Source organism: Ochotona curzoniae, unplaced genomic scaffold (genome assembly GCF_017591425.1).
Source record: "Ochotona curzoniae isolate NIBS_2020 unplaced genomic scaffold, NIBS_Ocur_1.0 contig_883, whole genome shotgun sequence".
NCBI lineage: Eukaryota > Metazoa > Chordata > Mammalia > Lagomorpha > Ochotonidae > Ochotona > Ochotona curzoniae.
The window spans coordinates 68,475,102-68,497,370 of NW_024466599.1; the positions used below are offsets into that span (position 1 = coordinate 68,475,102).

A 22,269-nucleotide genomic window follows, 5' to 3' on the forward strand; every position below is an offset into this window, starting at 1 on the left:
TACAGTAGAATCTTCCCTAACAACCTAATCAATCCAATCACCACCCAAAGGCCCTGGCTCAAGACACCATAACAGGACTAAATTTCTGTTATTTTAGGGTTGTTAATGTAAGAATCTGGAAACTAATTCTTTTAACACAAAGGCCTTTGGGAGTCCTTCAACATAAAAATTAACATTCAAATCACAGAAATACTACATAGGTTTCAGTTTTCTTTTCTATCTATTTTTAAGATTAACTGTCTCAGTTCAACCTGTAACACAAAATAGTTGCAGTGATACTTCCTAGGTAACTTAGATCTGGATTCAATGCTACCTACAACTATTATAAATCAAGTTGACAGATGCACTATTTTGACATGAATTTTCAAACAGCACACAGACCACCCACTCTGGATATTCTAAAACCTAGCCCTTGGTCAAGTAGGAACAACAGAAACTAGAGTACATAAACCACACTATATTGACTACTTAAAAATTGCTTTCTGCTGAATTATGCTCTAACAACAGAAAGAATCCACTCTGAAGACAGTGGGATAGCACAATATGCCTCCAGTTGTGGTGCCAGCATCCCATACAGACAGCAGTTCAAATCCCAGCTGCCCCACTTCTGATCCAGCGCCTTGCTAATAGGCTGGAAAGGCAGCAGAGGGGGGAACTCAAACGTTGGGCCCTGCATCTATGTGGGAGACCCAGAAAAGCTCCTGGCTCCTAGTTTTGGACTGGCCCGAATCCAGCCATTGTGGACATTTGGGGAATGAACCAAGAGATGAAAGATATCACTGTGTGTCTCTCCTTTTCTTGTGTAACTCTGCCTTTCACATAAAAATAAATAAATCTTAAAAAAAAAAAAACTCAGAAACAATGGCTACCAAGATAAAATCTAGCAAAGCTGAATAACTTTCAATAGTATTCATATTTTTGAATAAGAAGTTTTGTCTGAACTTCTTATCATCTAGTATTAAAGACTAGACAGCTCAGGGGTTGATGGGGTAGTACAGCAAGTTAATCTTCTACCTGCAGCACTAGTACCCTATATGGGTGCCAGTTCACATCCTGCTCAACTTCCAATCCAACTTTCTAATTATGCCTGGGAAAGCAGTAACAGATGGCTCAAGTCCTTGGGCACCTGAACCCATATGGGAGACCCAGAAGCAGCTCCTGGCTTCTGGCTCCTGACTCCTGGCTTCAGATTACCACAGCTCTGGCTGTTGTGGCCTTTTGGGGTGTGAACCAGAGGATGGAAGATCTCTCTATGTATCTCTCTTTTTCTCAGTAAATCTGTCTTTAAAATAAAAATAAACAAATCTTTAAAAAAAAAAAAAAGAGTTCAAAGCTAAATTTACAGCTTATCAACTTACCACAACTATGATTTCTTTTACATCCACTCCTATGTTTGCTGTTTTCATTTTTAAAGATTTATTTATTATATATTTTGGAAGTCAGAGTTACACACATAGAGAGAGAGAGATGGACCTTCTACCTGCTGGTTCACTCCTGAGATGGCCTAAACAGCCAAGGTTGGACCAGGCTCAAGCTGCAAATCAGGACCCAGGAGCTTCATCTGGAACTCCCACATGAATGGTGGCAGTCCAAACACTTGGGGCATCTTATGCTAATTTTCTCAGGTTATTAGCAAGGAGATGAACTGAAAGTAGAACAGTTAACATGCTAACATCCTAAGTGATGGCTTAACCTGATATGCCGCAATGTCAGCCCCCTTTTTTCCTTCCTTCTTAGATTCCTAACTATTTTGTAATAACATAGTCGCACATAATGTCCTGACAGGAACACATTCTGACAAATGCATTGAGTGGTGATTTTGCTGTCCTAGATGAAACAGGTCAATGACTTGTTATAGTTATTTGATGTGATCATGAGACATAGTAAAGGTAAGGCTGGTGCTGGCCTAACACAGGATACTAAATAGGAGTACTCTTTACAACAATGCTGAAAAGTATACTATAGTAAATCATACATTAGTAATACAGTCATTTAGTATCATTATCAATATTACACTTTACATAGTTATACTTATTATATCTTTTTATGACAAGTAACAATGAATTTGCGAACACCAGGATCATTACAAAGATGTGAAGAACACAATGTTACAACAGCTATGATGTGAGAGTAACAGGAATTTTCAGTTCCTTAAAAATACTGTAAGATCACCATCACATAAATGGTCTAACACTGATCAAAATATTACATGGTACCGTGAAAGTATACAGTATTATAAACTTATTTAAGTCCTTTTCTCAAACAAAGCAGAGGAATGTTTGAATAAAAAGACCAAGATAGTTTCCCTTTAGAGGCTCTAGATGCAATTAACACTGTGACAGAACTAAGTATGCGTGATCATTAAAGGTTCAGGATGAACTATAGCCATGTGCTTTTATATGAAAGAATTAAGGCATTTATATTTTATCTCGGTTAGGTGACTAGGAGTTGCCAAATTCTGTTATAAAGAAGTCTATAGCTATGTGGTTGAGCTGGTGTTTCTAACTATGTGGTTGAGCTGGAGTTTCATGGTTCCAAAAAGTACCATGATTAAATGATTGCTACTAAAACTGCAACTACTCAATACATTTTACCTGGTACACATTTCCTTTCTGAGCCAGAAGCCTTTTGGAAGACAAATCTGATTCTGTGATCAAAGGATGAGCACCAGAGTTGTCATTTTTGGTTACAAACTACCTAAACAAGGAGTTACTTATATAGAGAGGAAAGGTGAAAGGAAGCTTAACTTTGAATAAGTACATGCCATTTTCAGGGCTTGAAAAGGACTTAGGAAGAAAATAGAGAAAAATGTGCCCTAGGAATAGAGACTGCATACCTAACAGAGTGAGTGAGATGAGAATTATTTGGGAGTTCACTAATAGTGGCAGAGAGGTACAAGAGAAAGAAATATCATTTCAAAAAATTTCAAAATTAGCAAGGTAGAAGTTGTTAACACTTCAATGCTATTAAAAAAAAAAAAAGCCAGGGTAAAACCAAAACTGCTGCTGAGACCAGGCAGGTAAGCAATGAGTTGTTCTGGGTACGTTTCGATCGGTGTTAAAACCATGAAATGCTTCTGCTGACTACTGAGCTGAAGCTCCAGGAAAAGGAAGGAGTCTATATGACCAAATACAGGAATTACGCATCCTGAAAACTGAAGAGAAAAGGGTCTACCAAGAGAACCTTCAACAACAGAAATTACTAATACAAGAATCATGACGGATTAGACTTTTCAGCCTCAGCAATTGATACCTGCACCTGGGTAATTCTTTATGACGAAAGGTTGCCTTGTGCGCCGTAAGGTGTTCAGTAGTTTCCCTGGCCTTTACCCTCTAGACAGCAACTGCATTTCAATCAGTTGAGATTAGTATAAATGTCTGTGGGTTTTGACAAATGTCTCCTGGAGGGCCAAATCACCATTGTGCAAAACCATTGCTATGGATGAAAGGATAACAAACTGCCAGGCTGAACTTATTTTCTTGGTCATAACATCCCCAAATCATCTCACCTTCCAAACCAGAAAACATAGATTTGTGTGAAAAACAGCATTTTCAATTTTGGATGTGTTGAAATCTGAAATGTCAAACGGAGATGGCCAAAAGGTACCTCAATATGTAAAAATAAACTAAGAAAAGAGACCATGGCTAAAGAATCAGACCAGAAAAGCATTAGCTATATTAATATCGCTGAGAAAGATTTTTTGCAAATATTCAGGCAACATTAAATCTTCATAAGAGATAACGATTATTTTCCTACCCCAGACTTACCTAGCACCTAATTAAAATAGAAGCCCAGACTGGTGAAATGGCTCAATTGGTACTCCTCCCCCTTCAAGTGCCCAGATCCAACATGGGTACCAATTTGTTCCCTGAGGCTTCAGATTGGTTCAGCTCCAGCCATTGTGGCCATTTGGGGAGTGAATCAATGGATGAGAGATCTTTATCTCTCCATCTTTCCTTCTCTCTGTAAATCTCCATTTCCAATAAAATAAATAAACCTTAAAAACAAAAACAAAAAAAGAAAAAACAAGATGCCCATGATGGGTTTGCGCAACAGTAGGGTAATATACTCCTGCACAAATTTTGCCATCATCTGGACAAACCTGTCATAGGCTAGGGTCTTCAGTTCAGAGTAAGCTCTCATGTATCTTTACTAATTGATACTTTGTAATAATTCACCCATTTAGCACTATCTCTCCCTTTTGTCTGCTTCCAAATCCATTGTTCCTATTCTTTCTGCTCTGAATAGTTAACTCATTCTTTGTTGCTGCAGATTCATAATTAGTATAACTAAAAGCAGATGCAATTCCCAACATTAAGAATCATATCCAAGTGGGTTTTCCAACATTTCTATTAAAATAAATTCTAAACCAAAACGATGAGAGACTCCAGGCAGATTACTTTCTAGCTCTAGTAGAAAACTAACAAACTGTCTGAATACACCTCAGTTCAAAAACATATTTTTCTGAATGACTATTTTTGATTGAGATGATTTATTTAAACATACTTTTCCAAGAAATTAGAAGACTTGTTTCCACATATGCATAAGTGTGTTTGGTAAAAACACATTCAAAGTGTTTTATGAAGAGTTACACAAAAACAGCAGTGAAGAAACAATTTTCCTCACACCAGGAACCCAGAACTTCATGCAGGTCTCCCACATGGGTGGCAGGAAACCCAAGCATCTGAGCCCTCATCTGCCACCTTCCAGGGTGCACATCAGCATAGGGATTAGAGCAGGCAATTCCAGGTGGGTTCCAGGTGGTCATTTTACTGCACCACACACCCACCTTTATGCTTAGTTTAAATATTTCCCTTGTGAAGGATTTTCCCCTACCTGCATGCTCTTTAATTTTTTAACTATCTAAAAAATACTTTTAGTAAGTGAAAAAATTGCTTTTAAATTGTCATTTAAAATGTCATTCAATTCACAGAATATTCACTTAGGTCACTCCCAGTTATAGCAACAGACTGGAATACAATCAGCAAAGGTAAGTAACCTAGCTTGAAATGCAAGAAATGAAAAAGTAGCTGAAAGCATGTAAAAAGTGTTCTTGTTTCTTACCGATTCGTTGCTGTAACAGCCCAGAGGAATGTGAGGCACGAGCACAGAGCATTTGTTCAACAGGGGACGGAAGTCTTCTCCAGTTAGTAAACTCCAAAGTGAAAATTAGAGTGTCATCGCTGACTGAGTCAATCCTATATTGTCAACATGTTAGCAAGTTATTAGACACCAAGCATTCATCTTGGAAACAAACAACACACACATTTTTACATCTTGATGAAGAAGGCAGAAAAAAATTGAAGCACAGGAATATTTATTTAACTGAAGGCTAGTTCAATAAACATGAATAATCATCTACAGGTCTCCACTGGAAATTGGATTGATTCTGAGTAGTTGTCCAGGAGAAGAGGAAACTCTGCCCTCAGGAAAAGGGAAATCAAACAATCTCCTTGGTTTCCAGGAGTCCCAAAGCAAAGGATACCTGGTTTTAGTTCCTTATTTCTTTCGTGTGTGTGTGTGTGTTCTGCTGTTTGATTTTATTTTTGATGATGCTTATGTAGTTGATTAGGGTGGGAAGGGTTGAGGATTAGGGTTGAGACCACTGTTTCCAAATTGTCATTTTCTTCCTGAATCAGGGGGAATTGGGGAGGAGAAGGGGAGAAACTGCGCTCAGCCTCTCAACCACCTGAGCACTGGGGATAGGGAACGGCCACTAGATGTCATCCCAGGGTCCCCTATGGGCAACATGCTCTGAGGGTTCTGCTCAAGTGGTTTTGATAGTTCTGAAATGCCATTGATCTCATCAACCCAAGGATGAGGAACTCCTTCTAAGGTCCAGTGGCCTACACACACCACCTTAAAGTCTCCATTTGTCCAGACACTTTGCTGTCAATGCTTGGCTGGGGTAGTTGATCAATTTGTCTTGCCCTCCTTCTTCTGCTATGATACCAGATGTCCTCTGAAGGCCCCAATGGGCTGCCATATCCTCCTTGTGCATCTGGCTATCCATCCACTGCTCTAAGTCACTGAGGAGGCCCAGTTCTGACACATGCACTCCACGATCAGACCACAGATCCTGTCATTCTCCCTATGGTTGGAGTTCTGAGTCCAGCAGTTCAGTTGGGAGGAATCCCCAAAGAAATCTCATCTAAGTGATCCCAGACCTGAGTCTTGTGTGTGCTTATCAGTACAGGATCTGGTTCAGTCCACCACCCACATCAGGCTATGCACACTCTGGTAGTTGCAGTTGCTGGGTTAATTCTGTCTTTGAGGATAGTCAGTCTGCCTTTGGCAAGATGATTTAATCAGGAGGAGATAATGGAGAACCCACTGTCACTGGGACTGTCTGCACTGAGGAGATTTCCCTTTTTCCTACATAAACCAATGGATGCTGCAGCCTAGTCCAACCTTGCCCACCACATACTCAGCCCACATATACTCCAGTGGGAGCTGCAGCCCAGTCAGAGCAACTCCGAATAACTCTAACTAGGCCTGTCCCCAGCCCTGGTGCCTGTGCTTGCCAGTTTGTGCAGCAGATTGGTCCAGTCTGTCCCACATCCTATTCAGCTCTCATATATGTCAAGAGGCATTGAAGCCTAGCTCAACCCAACTTACCCCTCTATCCAGCCCAGACTCATGCTGGAGGGTGCCAATACCTGTCTAGCCAGGCCCACCTCCAGCGCTGGTTCGCATTCTCACCAGTGGGAATTGTAAGCCACTGTTCCCCTACCAGGCTCATTCCCAGTGTCGGATCTTGCACTCTCCAGGTGGTTCTGCAGTCCAGCTTGACAGGATTTTCCCCCAGTCCCAGCATTTGCCAGCTGATGCTATGGCAAAGCCCAACCATGCTGCTCTTACTCTGGCCTACACCTGACCAGTGAATACAGTCAGTCCAGTGTGGCTCTCTCCTAAACCCAGTTCACAGGCAGGCCAACAGGTGTTGTAGCCCTGCCTGACCTGATCTGTCCCCAATCCCAGTTCTCATGCTCACCAGTAGGATCACTGGCCCAGCAGGGGAACCACCCTCATCCCCTATACCAGGCTTGCACTGCCTCATTCCAGGTCTAACGTGTGCCTGGTCTGCCCCATTTCCAATTCATACTGGTTGGTGTTACAGCCTAGCCCAGCCTAGCCCAGCCTAGCCCAGCCCAACCCAGCCAGCCCTAATATGAAATGGTTGGTACTGTGGCCCGATCCAGTGGGTGAAGTGAACTGGCCCAGCCTGGCTTGCCGCAGACCTGAGCTAAAGGTAAGTCCGTGGGTGCCATAACCTGTCCTGACCTGGGTTGCTTCCTTTCTTGGTTCTTGCGCTCACCTGCCGGGACTGCGTCCTGACAGAGGAGTTCCCCAGGATCCTTCATCAGAACCTCTCCCCATGTCAGATCTCATGCACACTGGTGGGTCCATAGGCCAGTCCTACTCTGTTCACCTCTGGTCACAGCAAGATCAGTGGCCTTTCCTGACTGGCCCTCACCCTTTCTGGTTCTTACTCTTGGGTGCTACAGCCCAGCCAAGCCTAGTCCACACCCAGACACAGCTCATGTATGACTCTGCAGGGACAGAGATCTAGCCCAGTTCATCCTATACGTACCCTGGGTGCCGGAGTCTAGCCCAGTCTGGCATACCCCAAACCCAGTCCACATCCATGCCAAGAGACACTGTGGCAATGTCCAGATCAGACGACAGCCTCTGCTCTAGCCCCCGTCTCACCAATAGGAACCACAACCCAGCCAGAGCATCCCCTTAGCTCCCCAACCAGGCCTGTTCCCAGCCATAGCTTCCACGTGCACCAGTAGTTGCACTGACCCTCACCTGTCTTAGCCTTTGCCATGGGATGCTGTAGTCTGGCCTGGCCTGGCCAGCCATCCAGTCCCAATTCTAGCTGGTGGGCGGTACATAATAGCCCTACCAAGTCTGCTCCCATCCCTGGTTCATGGAAACTGGTAGGTTTGACAGCCTGGCCTGACATGTCCCGCCCTCCACCCTAGCTCCTGTACCTGCCAGTGAGCTAAGGTTGGTCTAGCCCTACCCAGTCTACCCCCTTCAGAACCAACCCACAAAACTGCCAATGGGTAGAGCTACCTTGCCTGGCCTGACCAACACCCAGGCCTGAATCACATGCTCACCAACAGGAGCTATGGCCCATCAGAAGAGTTTCCCAAGTTGCCCCACTAGGCCCACTCCCAAACCTAGATCTCACATGTGTCAATGGGCACTAGGCCCTTTCCTGGTATAGTCTGCCACCCTGTTACCTGGCCTTTGTATGAGCTAGTGGATGTTGAAGCCTTGCCCACCCCACACTCTATTCTTGGGTGCACATGCATGTGCTGTAGCCTGGACCAACCCAGCTGTTCCCAACCCAAGCACCCCCCCCCCCCAAGTATGAGCATCAGAGTGTTCCATGGTCATGTCTAGCTCACACCGGTAACTTCCTTCCACTTTTATGAAGCTGGAGCCATGGTTACACTCTCTTCTTATGAGCTCTGGGGTCTAGTGACTCACACAGCAGACTGTCAGAGCAGACCAGAGACCAGTGTATTTAGGTCCCAAGGGCAAGTGGGGAGGAGGCAAGGAAAGGCCCCAGGCTAGCATGGCATACCCAAGGGTCTTGCCTGAGGTCTTGCACATGTACTTTTGTCCCAGACAAGTGGAGAAGCAGGTTCCCAGACCTGCACATGTGCCTGGGGACCAGGTCTGGGAACCCACCTATGATCTGGGTCTCTGGTAGGCAGGCAGAGCTCCATGTCAGCATACCATCCCACCAGAAAACTGGACTTGGGAAGTCCAGGCTGGGGAACCCATGTACTCCCAGGCACAGGGACTATGCATTGCTCCGAGAAGGGAGTGTGGGGATGTGAAGGAAGGAAGACCACTGAGGCAGTATGTTGCAGCTGAGGAATGGCTTTTGGGGCATTTCCTTTAATAAGGCCACTGTACTTGCAAGTAAACAAGAGGGCTGAAACTGAGCAGTCTGGAGAGGGGAAGCTGGAGGATCTTTCTATGTCAGAAGGATGCACTTGCCCACATGGGAGACCTGAGCTGGGCTAGTTAGCATCAACCACAGTCAATGACCACCTACCGGTGCACACAAAAGCTAAGGCTGGCGGCAGGGCTAGACCACAGTACCCACCAGTGAGTGTTGAAACAGAGGATGGGTCACCTTAGGCTGGGCCATGACACTAACCAGCACATGTTAGAACCACGTCTGGGAACAGATTTCTGTGAGGGATATATGAGACCTACTCTTGTGGAACTGCAATTCCCGCTGGTTTTAGTTCCTTATTTCTTTTTAAAATGGTTTCATTTTTCAGCCTTAATGTGTTTTCAGTCTCACTATGACCAAATACAATCATTTTTATGCGGTCATCCAAACATACATGAGAAATAAATTAGTCTGCACAGCTGTAGCTAATATAATTTTATCAACAATATAAATGCCAATGGAAATGCGTTGCTACTGTACATTGACCATTACATTGTACACATTACACCGTACACATGATCATTTATTTATGATCATAAATGAGTGACAGTTTATCAACCACAATGCTCAGATGACATTTGTTTCCTATTATTCTCCCATTACATTCTGGAATAGAAGAGTTAGTTTTGCACTGAAAATTTAAAAAAAAAAAAATTCAGCTTTGTAGATTATATTATGACAGGCAATTATTCAGGCAGATACACTTTTAAGATAAGCAATGACAAAAGAATGACATTTATCATTTATATGACAAAGATTAAGCAACAGGCTTACCTGCGATGTAAATAAGAAACAACAAAAATCCACTTGGACAACAAACTGGAATTTTTATGAGAATTTTTCTTATAATAGTTCTTTGAAAATAAATTTGATCAAAGAAAACAAAACACTTACCATATCTGATATAAATACTGGTATAACCATTCAATAAAAGATTAATAAATAAAAGTGTGACCATGTTGGAATTTTCTTTACTGAAGTAAAATTTTCCAATGTCATTTTTCTAACAAATGCAAAGTAATTAAAAGCTATTCCTTAAGAGTAAAATATACTTAGTTCCCAATTGGATAGCTGAAACTGCCATAATTTACTTCAAAATAATTTAGTTTGCCAGTACTTAACTGTTTCCTGTAACATAGCCAACAAATATAAAGATAGCATAACTCGGTGGTTTATTATCACAAAAGTTTGCAAAACTTCACATGGAGGACTAGAGAGGTTGTTTCTGAACTGGGGCAATGAAGAGTGTGAGGGTACTTCAAAAGACTCATGGAAGGGCCAGTATTGTGGCACAGTGGGTTAAGCTACCACTTGCAGCGACAGCATCCCACAAGGGACTGCCAGTACATGTTTTACATGCTCTACTTCTGATGCAGCTCCCCTCTACTGCACCTGGGTAAATAGTGAGTGGTGTACTTGGGTCCCTGTCATCCATATGAGAGATTCAGATGAAGCTCCAGGTCCTGGCCTCAGCCTGGCCCATCAGCTACTGCAGCCATTTGGGGAATGACTCAGTAGATGGAAGCTCTTTCCAGGTCTCTCCCTCTCTCCCTCTGTCAGTCTGCCTTTAAAATAAATAAATCTTTTTATATAAAAAATGATTTTATGAAGAAATTATTCATGGAATTCAAAAGTTTTTATGTTCAAATCACATCTTTAATTCCATTTTCCAAAAACTTTTTGAAGTACCCTCCCATTTTTCTAAAGCCTACTAAGAGAATTAAGTTAACTTAAGTCTCAGTTTGCTTACTTGGATGTAAGAGAAGGAAAAGAGTCGTTAGTTTTGTTTTTGCTTTTGTTTTCCCTGTAGAAAACCTTATCACAGAAGCAGGATGGAGCAAAAAAAAAAAAAAATGGCACTGATCTCCCAGGTCAGGCAAGGTATTTAAGCACCTAAAAGTTAACAGGGGTCGGTACTGTGTATTGGGTAAAGCCGCCACCTATAGTGCCTATATCCCATCTGGGCACCAGTTTGGATCAATTCCTAGATAAAGGGCGAGTGATGGCTCAAGGACTTGGTTCCTTACACCAACCTGGGAGACCTGGAAGAAGCTCTTGGCTCCTGGTTTCGGACTAGCCCAGCTCCAACAACTGTGGCCATTTGAGGAGAGGAGTGAACCAGCATATGTAAGCTCTCTCTCTCTTTCTGAATGTATATATATCTTTGTAAATGCCTTTCAAACAAAATAAATATCTACAAAACAATGGGTGTGGGCACGGCACTGTAGCTTAATGGCCAAAGTCTTCACCTTGCATGCACCTGGATCCCATATGGGCACCAGTTCTAATCCCAACTGCTCCACTTCCATCCAGCTCCCTGCTTGTGGCCTGGGAAAGCAGTGGAGAATGGCCCAAAGCCTTGGGATCCTGCACCAGGGAACCCTGGAAGAGGCTGCTGGCTCCTGGCTTCAGACTGGCGCAACTCTGGCCATTGCTTGGGGAATGAAACAACAGACGATCTTTCTCTCTGTCCCCTCTCCTCTCTGTATATCTGACTTTCCAATAAAAATAAAGCTTTTAAAAAAAAAGGAAGTATATCACACTGATTAGCAACAGTATTGAGCCACATTAAAGAACAACAGTGATTCCAATCTAAGCAGTGTGCTAATAAGCTATGTAAACCTGTGCTAATACATAAGATACTTCGCACCTCAATTTCTTCTTTGATAAAACAAGAATACAAATACTAACTACTATACATTGTGGTAAATGACAATTACCAGGTGTCAGGGAGTAATCTAAGTTTGGGATAAAGAAATAAACAAATTAGAAAACAAGAAGACTACTGAAATTGGAGTTGGTAATTGATGCAACAATAAAAGTGACATTTGGGATACCTGCATCCTATAGCAGAGTACCCGAGATCAAGTTATAGCTCCTACAGCTTCAACCAAATTCTCTAAAGATCATTCTGGGAGGCAGCAGGCAATGCTCAAATGTTTGGGTTCCTGTCACTGATACGGGAGACCTGGGTTGAAAACCTGACTCTTAACTTTGGCCTGGCCCAGCCCTGGCTGTTGCGGGCATCTAAACCAGGAATAAATGTCTGTCTCAATGTTTATCTGATTCTCATGTAAGAAAATAAAACTGAGGAGGGCAAGGGTCAATGACGCAGATCAAGTCACTTGGAATCAATCAACAGCTTGAATGGAGGAGTGTAGTAGTGTGACCAGGACGAAAGCAGGCACCGTGGGGACAGGTACCACGCAAAGTGAGGGTTGAAAAGGCTGTCTGCAACCACCTCATGTATTAGGATTTACAGCAGTGGTCAGGGAGTAGTTTCTGGAAGTCAAAGGGGGAACTGCTGTCAGCTTTGTAGACAACAGACACAATCATGAAGGCAAAAGTAAAAAGTTAAGGGTACTCAGGGCCCGGCGTGGTGGCGCAGTGGTTAAGGTCCTCGCCTTGCATGGCCGGGATCCCATATGGGCGCTGGTTCTAATCCCAGCAGCCCCGCTTCCCATCCAGCTCCCTGCCTGTGGCCTGGGAAAGCAGTCGAGGACGGCCCAAGGCTTTGGGACCCTGCACCCACATGGGAGACCCTAAGAGGCTCCTGGCTTTGGATCGGCATAGTATCGGCCCGTTGCGCTCACTTGGGGAGTGAATCATCAGACAGAAGATCTTCCTCTCTGCCTCTCCTCTCTGTATATCTGCCTTTCCAATAAAAAAATAATAAAAATTAATCTTTAAAAAAAAAAAAGTTAAGGGTACTTAAACAACTCTGCCAATACCGAGTTACAGCATTCATTAGCAAGTGTTCCATAGCTTACCAGTACGCAAATATATGCATGCATGTACACGCAAGGATGGAGCATTGCTAAGACAAATATCATACACTAATACATTTTAAAACTTAGAGATGCCTCAGTAAATTGACAGTAGTCTTTATACATCTCATTCAACTACCTGAAAAAAAGAATGAATTTTTGCAAAACACTTTTTTAAACAATAAAATACACAGGTTTATTTGCTGTCTGTCTACCTTCTGCAGGACATAAATGCCATCATGGCAGGGACTTCTGCCTGCCTCCAGCACTGCTATATTCCTGAGACTAAACCTGGGGAGCACAAAAACGACAGCTGCCAAGCAAAGTGGCCCAATTACTCATGCACCTGCCCTTCAGGTGAACAGATGCTCCTACCTCTAGCAGTAAGTCGCCTTCACAAACATCCACAGAAAAAAACTGAGCTGTGCGGCTCCAGTGTCAGTCAGTGCCATGCAGGTGAACAACAATGTGGGGTTGGGGAGAGGGAGCCTGGTGTTGCAAAGCAATTTAAAAAGTAGAGAAAGGAATGGCAGACAACTATGTATTTATTATTCAACTGTTGAAGGGACATTAAATACAACTAGGAACTCAATCAGTTATAAACTACTAACAAAAAGTAAGGTGGACTCAAAGGTGTACCTCAACTTTACTTTTATGTTCTCCATCTTATCTACCAGAAGGCAGTTATGATGATGATGCACATATCTGAAATAGCATCAGGAAGAGCATAACACCTCCACTTTAGTAATGGGAGACACAATAAAAAGGTGAGTTACTGGAATACTGTAAATAAAGGGAAATGTCACCAGGTGGAAAGTGGCGCCTTTACAAACGCAAACAAAATTAATAAACAGGGGCCACAGGCAGTGAATGAATGAAGGTCCCTCTCATGAAATATGTAACACTTTTTGCTAATATATAAAAAGCTTCAGTATTTGTCTCTACTTTAATGAACAGTATTTTCTGAAGTTTAAAATGAAGGTTTCTAAATGTTATAATGAAATAATGTATTCTAGGTTTCTACAGACTTTGATTCAGTTTCCTCTCACTGCTACAATTAGGTGTCTCAGGACACTAATAACTTTTTCTATTTTTAAGATTTACTCTTTTTTTTTTTTTTTGAAGGCAGATTTTACAGAGAGAAGGAGAGACAGAGAGAGAAATCTTCCATCTGCTAGTTCACTCCACAAATGGCTGAAACGGCCACAGCTGAGCTGATCTGAAATCAAGAGCCAGAGCTTCATCCCACATGCGTGCAGGGGCCCAAAGCCCTGGGCCATCCTCTGCTGCCTTCCAAGGCCACAAACAGACCTAGTCATGAACCCAGGACATGAACATGTGTCCATAAGGAATGCTGGCAACTGCAGGTGAAAGATTAGTCTGTTGAGTCGACCCCAGAACACTAATGACTTTTGCAAAGACCATGGGGCTGACAGAAAAAAAAATCTTCTTGCCCAAGAAAAATTTCTGACTTCATATTCACATAAATCTCTTGCAGAGGGCTGGCTTCTGAAAACTATCTAAATTTCACAAATTACATCATCATACTTTAGAAATCAGTGCTTATTAAGGGTGATATCCCAATAGAGAAGTTACTGCAGGGCAGGAGTTTTCAGTCTAGGCTGGTGAGGGAAAAGAGAAGTCCCCAAAGTCCCTACAATCATTGTTGTATCACAGAAAGTTTAAGAGCACATTAAGTACCCAGAAGTAGAAAGTTTCCCTCTCTAGAGAGTTCACTGGCATCTATCCCTTTTACTCTCCCTTCTGGGGGTCTTTCATCCCTTGCTAGGGCTCTGTGCTTAATCTAAACCTCACTATTAACAACACCAGCACCAACCCAGCTCAGACATCATAGTCAAACCACACAAGTGGATATCAAGAAATTAGGAACAATCAAATACGACACATTCACTCAAAAAAGGGTAAAGCCTGTGATGGTAGGTCTTCTTACCAAGAACTGCATAGTAGAGTCAGCGGGTCAAATCCAGCAAGCAGGAGATGCGGCAGCCATTCCTTATATTTTGTTTGTGCTTTAACTGCATAATTTATAAATTCAGATATATGGCTCCAAGATGTCACAGGGCAACCTTTCTTCAAGAAGTAGCGAAATACTGAAAACTTTTCATATTTCAGGCAATATGCCAAATGAAGTTCATTTAGCTGGGCTCCATATTGCAAAAGAATATTCACGATTCCAAAGGACTCACAGCTCCATTACAAAATAAGGTAAAATAAAATTGAAAAGTTAGACCTTTACACACAAAAAGTTATTCTTATATATTGTTAACAGTTGTTATATACAACAGAATAACAATTGTTGATGGGAGAGATATTTTTTAACATGACTTATATGACAGAGTTGGAAACTTTTACTTTGGAAATTCCCCAGAATGGTTTTCAGTTTTTTAAAGATTTATTTATTTTTATTGCAAAGTCAGATATATATAGAAAGGAGGAGAGACAGAGGAAGATCTTCCATCCAATGATTCACTCTCCAAGCGGCTACAACAGCTGGAGCTAAACCAATCTGAAGCCAGGAGCCCGAAACCCCTTTGGGGTCTCCCATGTGGGTGCAGGGTCCCAAAGCTTTGGGCTGTCTTCGACTGCTTTTCCAGGGCACTGGCGCCAATATGGGATCCCAGTGCTTGCAAGGTGAGAACTTTAGCTGCTAGGCTATCCCACCAAGCCCTTCAGTTTTCAACAGTTTTTAGTAAGTACTCCCCTTACAGCTTAAAGCAGCTGTATTAATTAAATACACAGTTTTAAAAATTATCATTATTAGAAACTCGTATTTTCATATAATTAAATATTTCAATTCTATCGAATACCTACTAAAATAGAGTTAATAAACAATGTGGTCGGTCTCTAAAGGTCTATAATTCATTCCACACATTTCGAAGATACCACATCCCATGTACACATTTACTAATATACTTCATTGATTCTCCAACATGTTTTTTTTAAGTTTAACAATATTTGCTTTATAATTAATTACTCACATAGCAATTATGGAAATTTATAACTTCATAATCTTGTAAAAACTAATAAATGTCTCCTATCTATTATCATGCCATTTGTTCTTGATGGGAAGCATACCACCATTCATATCATTGTTCTAGAATATTATGACCCTATTCAGATGTATCTTGTTCCTCTGGCTAGCGTCAGACACATTAAAGCTGACAATCTATTGCCTGTAGTCTTGCAGTATAAAACATGCAAAGGATATCCTTCTGAATGAGGCATCCACACAGTTACCACTTTAAATTGATCTCAATCACTTTGACCTCATTTAACTAGGCTCACATTATACTGCCTGTAGTTATCTCTTGTAGATTATGCTACAGAAAAGAGAAACTACACAGGGGCTGCTAAACACAACATTGCATCATCACAAATGTCCTACACAATTTTCAAGAAACTAAAAATAGTACAGACACGTGTATATATATGTACAATTTGGAACCTGTCAATCATTCTTCCCTCAAGCACCTGAAACCATCAGTAGCCTAACCACAGATACACTAGCACTTAAAAGCACACATCAGAGGACATATTTCTGCTACAGAATATAAGTGCATGCTATTAACATCCCCCAATTATGCCTTATGAAATCAGATGCTACAGATAGGCACTCCAGCCACTTTTCATTTAAAAAAAGCTACAAAACCAAGAAAAACTTTCCCCCAACTATAGACAAACTGCCTAGGTTGCCTTGTACCTAGGAAAACATTACACTGTTAGGAGAAAAGCAGTAAGTAGCTAGTGGGCATTCTGAGCCTGGTTAATATCAACTCTGTGTTAATTATACTGGCATGCCAGCACAGTTGCTTATTCTCTCTCTCTCTCTCTGTCTGTCTTAAAATATGGGGAAGGTAGGGAATGTTGTATGCTAACCTATCCCCAGGGTGCTGCACATTGCCCAGGGCAGGGGATCTAGGGACAAATTGGAGTGGGAGAGGCCAAGGACAAGTTTGACAGGAAGGAAAGACTTCTGGGCTCTTCCATAAACCAGGCCACTACACTCTTAGGTAGATGAAGGGGCTGAGATGAGGTAGTTTAGAGTGGGGAACCCTCCCACTGATAAGTATGAGAGCCAGGGCTGACGGAAGGAGGCAACACTTGTCAGCGTATGTATGGGCCAGGTTGGGAGCAGGTTAGGCTGAGCTAAACCATAACTTTCACAGTGTGCACGAGAGCCAGATGATGCAGACTGGGATGGGTTAGGCCACAGCAGAGGTTGGCACACACAAAAGCTAGGGCTGGGAGTAGCCTGCTAGGGATTATTAGGGGTCACCCCAACTTAGCCATGGCACCTGCTCGTATGCATGAGGACTGGGTCTGTGGTGGGTGGGGCTAGTCTAGGCCACAGCACCGATCAGTTTATGAGATGTGGTGCTGGTGTGGAACTGACCACACAGCTGCATGTATCAACATGGGCATATGCTCATGCAGGTGACAGACCAAAACTGACCCTACACCAGGTGGCACGCCCAAAAGTTGAATCTGAGGTCACCCCAAATGAGATTTCCAAGGGGACTCCCAGACTACATCACTGGACTCAGACCCTGGCCACACGGAAAATCTCAATATATGTGGTCCAACCTTGGAGTATATGTGTCAGGACTAGGTCTCTTCAGTGTGATGTCTGTGCAGTGGACAGTATGTCAAACTGCACTCAGGGGACATGATGGCCAATTCAGCTAGGCCAGCAGGGAACATTAATTGCCTAGCCAGAGGATGGAAAGCAGAATAGGTTAGACCAATCTCCTGGCCAGGCTTTGCAACTTGTTCCTGGGTCTGTAGATGTACAAAGGCAGACTCTGTCAACCAAGAGTCATAGGGAAGATTTTCTCAACCCTGAACAACAAAACCAACAACTTCTCAAAAGTATTAAAATCACTCAAGTAGTAGCCTTAGAATACTCTTTCCCACATCAGGGTCTCTAAGTTGTCATCAAATGACCATCCCCCATCCCCAGGTGCTGATGTAGTGAGACAACAGGGAGTAGCCCCCTCCCTCGCTACCCTTGTGGACACAGGAGGGGAAAAATGAAGTATTTGTCCCATCCATCTTCCTCCGTACCTGACCCTCTCCACCCTAACTGGAGACCCACATGGGCATGCATCACTCTCAAGTATGCAAACAAAATGTAGAAGAAAATTTAAAATAAAAAAAAATCTTGATCAAAATTTCAATGTAACACCTAGACATTAGACTCATGCTATGAAAAAATTTAAGGGACAAAGCCAAAAGATAAATTATCCTTCTCTAAAGTGTGAGAGAAACACGGACACATAAATTTTCTAAATTAACAAACTTTACACAGCATTTTTTCCAGGCACTATGTTAAATGTGCTACACACAAGATTTCCCCTCCAAGATAGTCCTTGGAGACTCTACCACTATTTCCATTCTGGATGTAAAACTGAAGCTTAGCCAAAAAAGCTAGTAACTGGCAGAAGTGGAATACGACAACACCAGAATCAAACTGTGATTATGACACAGCAAAATCTTTTTTTTCAAATTGCATTTCATTTTATAACAATGTTTCATAGGCTCTGATGTTGCCCCATCCCCTCCCTGTGCCCTCTCCCCATGGTGGATTGCTCCACCTTATTGCAGTATTACAGTTCAAATCCAGTCTTATTTCTTTCATTGCAAGCATGTGCCATGCATAGAATCCAGTATCTTATTGCCCAGCTGAATTCAACAGTTTCTTGGGGAGACAAACCCTGGTCTGAAGACATAGCTGGCAGAATATCATTCCGACCAATTAAAAGCCATGACATAACATCAACAACAGTTTCCAACAGTATGGGGTTACTTAACAGTGTATTGAGTGACTGATATGTTAGACAATGCGAGTTCTTAACCACATCCTGTGACTACTTCATTAACATTTCAGTTATAGTTTGTATACAACTGGCTTCTATCTATCTTAAATTAGCTATAGGATGCTATTCAGCTGTCTCATGTCTATTTTCATTTTAGTATTTAGCAGCTTATTGTGTTGAAGCATAATTTCTACTGAACTTGGCAGTTTTGACACAGCAATTTCTGAAATATCTCTCTTCTAATTAGGAAAACTGAAGACCTCATGAAATAATCAAATTGAAGCATATTTTAAAGGCAAACATGTGTTTCTGTAGGCACACTGCTTAAAACTTTAGCATCAGAAATTATTTGTATAAAAACAACACTCTATGAAAAAGTTTAAGAAATTACAAACTACAAACTAGAAGAGAAAGATAGAATCATCTTAAACAGAATGTTGGTTACATTTTCAAAGTATATCTCAACGTTTCCTTCAACCTCCAAACACACTTTTGAAGTATTTACTCATTAATCGTAAGGAAGCAAATAATACAAAATGCCCCCCAAAAGTCTATAAATACAAGAATGATAGTATATCTATAATAAATATAAGTTCAGCCTATATCTCTGGGTTTTATAAACATTGTAGATATACTGCCCTCTAAGGAACCACAAGGCACATCACCACAGGTAAAATGCCAAAAAGTCTCCACTAAACAAACCTATTTAACACTGTTCAATTTGTGTTTTTCAGAATTATTTAACTACAGAATTCTATACATCTCATTTAATATCTATTAATAAGCTATGAAGTTAGTATTCTACAAAGCATCCACCAGAAAACCAGCTCTAAACTTCTTCCAGTTATTGTACTCACATTGCCTCGTGTTAAAAGAGGAAAGAGTACACTCCTGGAAAGCTCATGAAAAGACCTTGTACTAAAGCATTAAAATATATACCTAAACCATAATTTTCTATGAGAATAAAAGCACAAAATAAATTGGAGAATCACAAAGAGGATTACTGAGAATATCTCTAATGTACACACACATTCCAGCAATGTACGCCAACGGTGGTGTGCTACATGACCTTGATTACTGCATGGCACTGAACAGAGTAGATTCTTATGCTTAGAAAACTTTAGACTAAAATATAAATTACATGGATACATGTGCATACTTCTTCTAACACTTTAATAAATTCTCCCTCAAGTCCTATCAAATTAAAAAATGCCCTTCAAATATGAGATTGAAAAAATAGTCAATCTAGTTGAACTTACATATCAAGAATTAACCATGACATTAAGAGGTAACATTTTATAGTACAGCAAATAGCATCAGATATTAAAAAAAAGGGAAAATGGGCCCGGTGCAGTGGCCTAGTAGCTAAACTTTGAACGCACCAGGATCCCGTATGGGCGCCAGTTCTAATCCCAACAGTCGCGCTTCCCATTCAGCTCCCTGCTGGGAGCTGGGAAAGCAGTAAAGAATGGCTCAAAGCTTTGAGACCCTGCACCCATGTGGGAGAACCAGAAGAGCTCCAGGCTCCTGGCTTCACATTGGAGCAGCACCAGCTGTTGCGGTCACTTGGGGAGTGAATCATTGGATGGAAGATCTTCCTCTCTGTCTCTCCTCCTTTCTATACATATCTGACTTTGCAATAAAAATAAAATAATTTTTTTTAAAAGGGAGAAATTTAACAGTAAAAATGTATAGACCTTATTCAGGGTTGTACATGTTGGACATTTTGTTCTTGGAAATTCAAGAATGTGCAGATAAACAGTAGTCACATAAAAATGGTACAATAAGAGAAAATTCAACATAAAAACAAAATTTAATTATGCAAATACCTTGAATACTGAAAGCTTATTCAATTAAGCAACAGAAGAGTTAACCAATTTGTTAGCTGACACATTCAAAGGCTGTAACTTTCATTGTTAAATTTTCACTTCAATCATTAGCTGAAGATATCAAGTATTGTCAGATATGCAAAAATATGATAACTACAATGCACACAATGAACTCTAAGAAAGTGTGATAACAATGATTAGGATCAATGAGAATGACAAAATGCGGTAAAAAAAAAACTATGATAAGCCTTGTTCAAATCATCTTCAAATTTCTCAACTTCCCTCCCCTTCCCTATTTCAGTGGCAGGAATTTTTTTTTTTATAGTATGTTCTAACTTAAGTTTAATTACTCAACTATGCCCTTGAAAGACTAGCTACAAATCAGTACAGTATTAACCTTTTGGTCCCAAAGCTTAATGCTCACTACTTTTAAAAGAAAATAATGAATACATTTGGCCCATTCACAAGTTCTTACTTGGAAGAAAACAGCTTATATGCCTTTGTGGCAGCCCCCAAAACAGACCTCAATTGTGCTTTGTAGGAAGCTTGGAAGACCAACATTTCCAAGAGGATCAAAAAGCAAAGCTTGCTAGTTCATGTCTGTGACCATGCGTGCCATATTCCTCATCCTTTATTTATGGTTTATAGCAATTTGATCGACCCTGGGCAGATTTTATTCCAAATAATCATGCTTGGATTTGCCAACCTTCTTAAATATACAAATTAATGTCTTAATCCAATGTTATAAGCTTTGAGCCATTAAAAATTTACATATATTATTCTGCACCAATATTTCGTCTTATTCTGGACTTAATCTATTGATATTTTCCCTTGGATTTTGGTTTGGTTTTTTTACTCTCTTTCCACCTTTTTTTCTATGTTCTATGAAAATTGTTTCTATTGGTCCATCTTCATATCAATTTATCTTTCTTTTGTCACTTCTGTTTTGCTAGAGAATTAATAGGTGAGCTTTTTATTTATAATGCTATATTATTTCAGTTATAAAGTTTATTTTGATTCTTTTTGAAGAGTTTTTCTGCTTAGCTGAAAATTCCTACCTTTTTGTTTATTTCATGTGTTTAGCTTCATTAAACGACGTTTATAATATTTGCTTTCAATTATTTGATATTTACAATAGCTGAATCATCTCAGCATTGGCATTTGCTAGCTGTTGTTTTCCTTCCTGTTCAGTCATGTTTTAAAGAGGTTCTTCATTTGTCAAGTCATTTTAGGTCATGTCTTAGACATTGTGAATACCATGCTGCAGAAACCCTTGATCCTATGTAGGTCTTGTTTTAACTCTTATAAAAATACTTTATTTTAGCAACCTAGTTAGATTCACACTGTTTAACCTTCTACTGGGGATCCAACTCAGTTTATTTCTCAAAGTCTTTACTGTGCTACTTTGGGCCTGATGCCATGATTGTACCACGCAGAGTTCACCCTTAGTCTTTTGTTAGCAGTTTGCATTAAGCTTCCAATAATCTCTATGCATCTGAAACTTTGAGTGAGTGAATCCAAAAACATGCAAACTCATACACAGAAGTAGGGAGCCTTCGTCTTCAGTACATAAAAAAGAAATCAACTGTAGAGTTCCTCAGAAGTATGACTCTGGGGGCTGGCATTGTACGTGGTGGGTAACGTGACTACCTGTAATATCAACATCCCACACAGGTACAGTTTGAGTCCTAGCTGCTCTAGTTCTGATCCAGCGCCTGCTAATGCGCCTGGATAAGCAGCAGAATATGGCCTAATGATTGGGTCCCTGAGCCCACATGACAAACAAGGAAGAAGTATCAGGCTCCCGGCTTTGGCCCTGCCTAGCTCCTAAGATTGTTGCCGCCATTTAG

At 41.2% G+C, this 22,269-nt stretch overlaps 1 protein-coding gene across 8 annotated transcripts in view; it reads right to left on the minus strand.

Moving 5' to 3' along the window:
• Positions 1-22,269, minus strand: part of ASB3 (ankyrin repeat and SOCS box containing 3) — a 92,279-nt gene that overhangs the window by 9,440 nt on the left and 60,570 nt on the right. For all 8 annotated transcript variants that reach the window (XM_040993738.1, XM_040993740.1, XM_040993742.1 and 5 more), the window contains 2 exons: positions 14,705-14,962; positions 5,065-5,198 (listed from right to left, as the gene is read on the minus strand). In XM_040993738.1, the coding sequence (XP_040849672.1) occupies positions 5,065-5,198; positions 14,705-14,962 (392 nt within the window). The remainder of the gene's footprint in view (positions 1-5,064; positions 5,199-14,704; positions 14,963-22,269) is intronic.